The sequence below is a fragment of the Poecilia latipinna genome, unplaced genomic scaffold (genome assembly GCF_001443285.1).
Source record: "Poecilia latipinna isolate Pla-1442-1.1 unplaced genomic scaffold, P_latipinna-1.0 Scaffold1375, whole genome shotgun sequence".
NCBI lineage: Eukaryota > Metazoa > Chordata > Actinopteri > Cyprinodontiformes > Poeciliidae > Poecilia > Poecilia latipinna.
The window spans coordinates 119836-125723 of NW_015113991.1; the positions used below are offsets into that span (position 1 = coordinate 119836).

The 5888-nt window shown below is 36.7% G+C and overlaps 1 protein-coding gene across 4 annotated transcripts in view; it reads left to right on the forward strand.

Moving 5' to 3' along the window:
• hdac7a (histone deacetylase 7a) overlaps nucleotides 1-5888 on the forward strand; it is a 122066-nt gene that overhangs the window by 94063 nt on the left and 22115 nt on the right. For all 4 annotated transcript variants that reach the window (XM_015056345.1, XM_015056344.1, XM_015056346.1 and 1 more), the window contains exons 15-22: nucleotides 342-475; nucleotides 633-753; nucleotides 877-926; nucleotides 1997-2104; nucleotides 2849-2904; nucleotides 3656-3743; nucleotides 3841-3960; nucleotides 4044-4141. In XM_015056345.1, the coding sequence (XP_014911831.1) occupies nucleotides 342-475; nucleotides 633-753; nucleotides 877-926; nucleotides 1997-2104; nucleotides 2849-2904; nucleotides 3656-3743; nucleotides 3841-3960; nucleotides 4044-4141 (775 nt within the window). The remainder of the gene's footprint in view (nucleotides 1-341; nucleotides 476-632; nucleotides 754-876; nucleotides 927-1996; nucleotides 2105-2848; nucleotides 2905-3655; nucleotides 3744-3840; nucleotides 3961-4043; nucleotides 4142-5888) is intronic.

Here is a 5888-nt window from a genome sequence, read left to right on the forward strand (position 1 = left end):
CCCCCCCCCGAAACATTTTAAGCCAAATTAGTCACAGTTTTTCTGTATTGGATCAGTATCAATGGATGCTAAACCTCAGGCATTGGCATTGGTATCAGAAATCAAATGCATCCCATTTGCAACACCTTTAATTTGCATATCTGAATATAAATTTTTTAAACATCAGATAGGCTAGATGTAAATATAGGATTCTTTCTGGAAGTGAACAAATTTAAAAAAAAAGATTTTCTGCACAGTGATCAGATTTTTACTTCTGTCCTGGACTTTTCCTGAATATGAGCATATTGAACATGTTACAATATTAATCATTATTTTGTTGTCTCTTTTTTTTTTTTCTTCAGGGCTGGTTTATGACTCTCAGATGCTAAAACACCAATGCACATGTGGAGACAACAGCAGTCACCCAGAGCATGCTGGGAGAATACAGAGCATCTGGTCACGATTGCAAGAAAGAGGCCTGAGAGGGCAGTGTGAGGTAAAACACACACACGCATACTCACAGTTAGCATGTAAGGGATGACTTTGCATGTTACTGTGTACAAATATCCATGTTCTATCACTTCCCCTTCCTTGTAGGATTTAATGTAAATCTACAGAGTTTTCAGAGAAGCCTTCATGTTTTGCTCTTGCAGAGTATCCGCGGCCGGAAGGCCAACCTGGAGGAGCTGCAGTCGGTCCACACGGAGCGCCACGTGTTGCTTTACGGCACAAACCCCCTCAACAGGCTGAAACTGGACAACCGTAAACTGGCTGGTTGGTCACACCCTGCGCCGATAGATCCAAACGTTTTATAAATGTGTTCTATATTCAGAGCCATCAAATCTACATTCAAGATAAAACATGCTAAAAATAGATTCAACTGTTTCTGTTTTACAGGAATTCTCTCGCAAAGGATGTTTGTCATGTTGCCATGCGGCGGAGTCGGGGTAAGAGGAAACACTCATCTTTTAGTGGAAGCTGCTTAATACGTCCAGCTTGTTGTTATGATGAAAGGTGATATTGTTTTAAAGAAAGATGACAGGAAAGACATCAAAGAGAGAAAGAAAGCAAGCGGATTGGTCCTCCTGACAGCCTGTGTCGAATCGTGACAGTTCAGACTAATGTCCATGCAGCATGTCCATGACCAGGGATGAAAAATATGCTTTGGATTTTTGCTGTCAGCCAGATGGACAGAAAAGGACAAAAACAAAAATAGAATTATGGAATGTGGAAAATATAAAATATAAAAAATTAAAGGTATGATTCAGATTTTTTTTTTGTTATTTTCTGTGAAGTTATGAGTAGCATTCACTTTGCCTGAAGATTAAGAAGTGGGAAAAAAAACCCTCATGTTTAGATTATTTTAGCAATTTAAAACAAAACGAAAATGTTAATTTCTACTACAGAAAGTAGTAGTGTAGTAGTAGTAGTAGTAGCTCAGTGTTGTTCAAAGTGCAGTCAATGGGCCATTTGCGGCTCCTGGATTGCTTTTGCGTGGCCCCCCAACTACAATTTGACAATCCTATAAATTCAGTGGTTGATGCATGTGGAAACATTGATTAATGACAAATTGAAATCCTTTTGTAACAGTAAACCTAGAAAGTACAAAACAAAGTATTTGTCTTTTTGTAACCGCACTTTGGTCTCATGTTTTTATTTGATAGTAAATATGTCTTTTTTTACTTGAAAGCAGTCTATAATGTAACCAAATGTTTTTTGTTTTTTTTTACCAAGTTCAAGTAATTTTCAAAAGGGTGACTAAATTTTTTTTTTTTAGGTGCAGAGAATAAACAAAAAGTGATTTTCCAGGCCAAAGAAAATAGAAAACAGCTAGCCTCCAAAATATCTATGTATTGGAGGCTTTTTTTTTAAGAAGGCAAACATACAAAACCTTATTTGTGTTTCATCTACAGTAATTGTAACACCTATTTCTCTAATTACTCTACTACATTTATGAGGTTTCCTGGTCGTAGAGGAGTGTGTGTCTAAATGTTGATGTGTTTGTTGTGATGGACAGGTGGACAATGACACCATCTGGAACGAGTCGCATACTTCCACGGCATCACGTATGGCAGCGGGCAGCGTCGTTGAGCTGTCATTCAGGGTGGCCAAAGGAGAGCTCAAGGTCAGACACCAAAGAGCAGCCGTACTAAACCGTTAGCTGAAGTCGGATAAAAATGTTTCCTTCAGTTACAATTAATGTTGAAAACTTGATGTACTTACAGTAAAGTACATCTACAACCCAGATTAGGGCATAGATAACCTGCCCTGCTATGTATTTTTTCTGTTTGTTGAACATAAAATAACTGTAGCAGAACAATAAGCAGGAGGAAGCAGCAGTTACAATTCAATCAGAATCACTGTCCTTCAATGTAAAATTAATCTTTTAATTTGGACGGATGATATGAAATTAACATTTTATTGCCTTTGGTCCTAGTTTTAATATGTATACTTTTATGGAACCAAAGTAGAGAAAATTATAGTTTAAACACAAAATTAACAATCATAGCGATTTATTTTTATCATCAGAAGTCACATTTCTTACCAGGATAATAGTTTTTCCCATTAAGGATAAAATAGATACCTGTTTTTAATTTGAACATATATTAATTTACTTCTTTGCAGGAATTAGGTTGCTTAGTGGAAGAACAAGTTTGTCATTGGTAGACAGAATCACGTGTTTTTGCCATGACTACCTAATTGTTCATAAAAGATTTGTTTTACTGTTAGTAGTAAATAATATTAAAGATGGAAAACTAAAACAAATCATTTAATATTAGAGTTGTTATGGCAGGTTAGAACGCAGCATGCTAACAGTAGCATCATAATTAATGAGACGCAGATTAACACGTCTTTATCTGCTGCACAGAACGGCTTTGCTGTGGTAAGACCTCCAGGACATCACGCCGACCCCTCCAACCCAATGTGAGTGTGTATATATGCTCTGTGTTTTATACAACCACACTAAATGTACTTTTTTCTCTCTCTTGTCGTTTATTCAGCACCACTCTTTCTTTTGTTGTTGTTCGTTTATGGGATTTTATTTTCTGAAAACCTTTTTGGAATACTCTTATGTGTTTTGAGACTATTTTCAAAGTATAACAACTTTTCCTTTGCAAATACTATAAAACCATTTCTTAGTAATAGAAGCTTGACAAAGCAATAGCAAAAAGGCAATAAACATTTAGGTAATATTTTGAGAAACGTGTCTGTGATCAGAATTTGTGTTCCGAATTTACATAAGTGAAATATAAGATATTACTAATTTTAACAGGACCTTATGACAACAGTCCATCTAATTTAGATGTACTATATTGCTTTGATAAAAAATATGGATATTAGATATTTCCATCTTTTTATGCATTTTATGGTTTATGTTTGGATTTAAAACCAACAAACCATCAATTTTTTCTTTAATTTTCAATCTTCCTTGATCTGATCCCATTTTATATTTCAATCAAGAAAAAGTCATATATTTAATGTCTTTAATTTTCCCAATAAAACTGATTCTGTACTATCTACTACTAACACATCAAACATGAATTAAAAAAATAATCAACAAGCAAAAGGAAATGGTAACACAAATTGGTTCATAATTGTAGAATTTTCTGTTCTAACTAAACTTGTTATTTTCATGTTTTTATTTATCTTTTAATTTTCTGTGTTTGTCTTTTAGGGGTTTCTGTTATTTTAACTCTGTTGCCATAGCTGCCAAGCAGCTCCAGCAGAAGCTCAGTGTCAGCAAGATCCTCATCGTCGACTGGGTGAGATGTCTACTTGTACTCTGTCAGCAAAACCTTTATAAAAATGTTTATCCTGTCTGTGTTTAATTTATTTAATTAGTGGATATTCTCTCTATAGGATGTTCACCATGGTAACGGCACCCAGGAGGTGTTCTACAGCGACCCCAGCGTTCTGTACATTTCACTTCATCGCTATGATGATGCAAACTTCTTCCCTGGCAGCGGTTCACCAACTGAGGTTGGGTGAAAATCGGTCGTACCTTTAGTGAAAAGCAAAGCGTCAGAGAAACACTGGGTCTGACTGTGTTTTCTGGGTTTTAGGTCGGTTCTGGAGCCGGTGAGGGCTTCAACGTGAACATAGCCTGGACCGGAGGCTTGGTCCAGCCTATGGGAGATGCTGAGTACCTTGCTGCGTTCAGGTACAAGCTCCTCCTCCTCCTCTAAACTGCAACTCACTGAAACAAGGGACTTTTATCTCAGTTAATTGGTTTGACCTTTTTATTGATTAGCAATAGAATAATCCACACAAGCCTTAATTAGAAAATGTCCCCTCGTTTCCTTCACACAAAGCCACAACAAACAGCCTGGCCGATCAGCGTCTCTGCTCCACATTGTCTCTGACGCACTTCTGGTGCAATTCAGAATCTTTGTCATTTGGAGCGCATGTGTTGGCTGCTCCCTGGTTTTTCCAGCAGCTTCAGATGTTTTACTGTAACTACTCCCCAGGTCTCGTTTTCGATAGACTGCGGATGTCTGACTTCCTGATGGTGGGTTGGGTAATTGTCATTGGTGGGTGTTTAGCACCAATAAAGATTCAGTCATGTGGTTGTTTTGGTCGTCTGCGATATTAAACCTTGAGGAAACGCGGGGAAACTGTGTGGTTATGGGAAAAAAGGCCGCAGCGGAGAGTTGACAGATGCACACGTGCATACTTGTTTTCACATAGAAACAAACCAAATCCACGTTTCTATGATTCTTCTAAGGAATGGATCACAATTCATAGAAAACAGTTGAATGTCTGCTGACGATCTGCTTGAAATGTGTCAATCCTTCAGATGTAATAGCTTTTATATTACTCTTAAAACTAGTTTTAAGAAAAAATTAACTGTATTCTGTTAAGACTTGACCCTGTGTAGTATGAACACATGTTCAGTCTGTGTTCATACTACAGGACCTCTGGCATTTCTGCTGACTGCACCAGTAGAAAGACAGAGATTTTCAGTGTGACGGCGTTCCCACTCTGGAATGTGTCTGAGACAAAGCAGATCATGTTTAATGGCAATAAACAATAAGTGTCCAGTTTATGTTATAGTTGTTATAGTACAGTGCATGTTATTGTTTACATCTAAAAATTATGCACACGGGCATAACGCCAGAGGGCAAAAAATCAATTTTTTAACTATCCGTAACTGCGCTTGTAACACTTACGATGTGTTTACAGTACTAGAACTCACAATAGGATAGGACCAGTGCTAGGTTCGGCTACGGGAGTAGGGACCACAGACCAGAAAATAAGTTTAAACTGCCGGCTTATTATTTTGTAGAAAAGAAAAGAAACAACAATTATACAAACAGTTGACATACAATGACACAAAATTCAATGCAAAATAGTTTCCCTGTTTCTTTCCAAATATTTTATATAATCCCTTTTTTGAAATTTAAACCTAATGTTAGGTATTACAGGATACTATTTATTTAAACCTAGGTTATAGTTTTGTTTAAGTTCAATTTGATACTGTTAATCTATTTAATGTACAGTTTGTTTTCAATCTTTTAAAATCTATTTTAGTTATTTAGTGTTCTTTTTAAGAAGTTAAGGTTTATTAATTTCTTGTTTTAACCATTTCTTATTTCTAATTTAAACCCAACAGACAATTTTACATTCCACACACTGTAACAACAGACATTGAATGTCGTTCGAGAAGAAAAAAACAATAAAACACAACAGAAACAATCCAGACCGAATAATTTGTTTATCAAATCGATGTCTTTTCTCTCTGATGATCCTGAAGGCGTAATCCCGTTTCTCTGAATCCATTGCTGTTTCAGCAGGAAAACATGGGCAGGTCATACCAGTTTGGATGATTTGCAATATCCAGCAGAGGGCGTAGCTCCTGCTAGACCAGGGGTGTCAAACTCAATTTCACCGAGGGCCACTTCAGCATA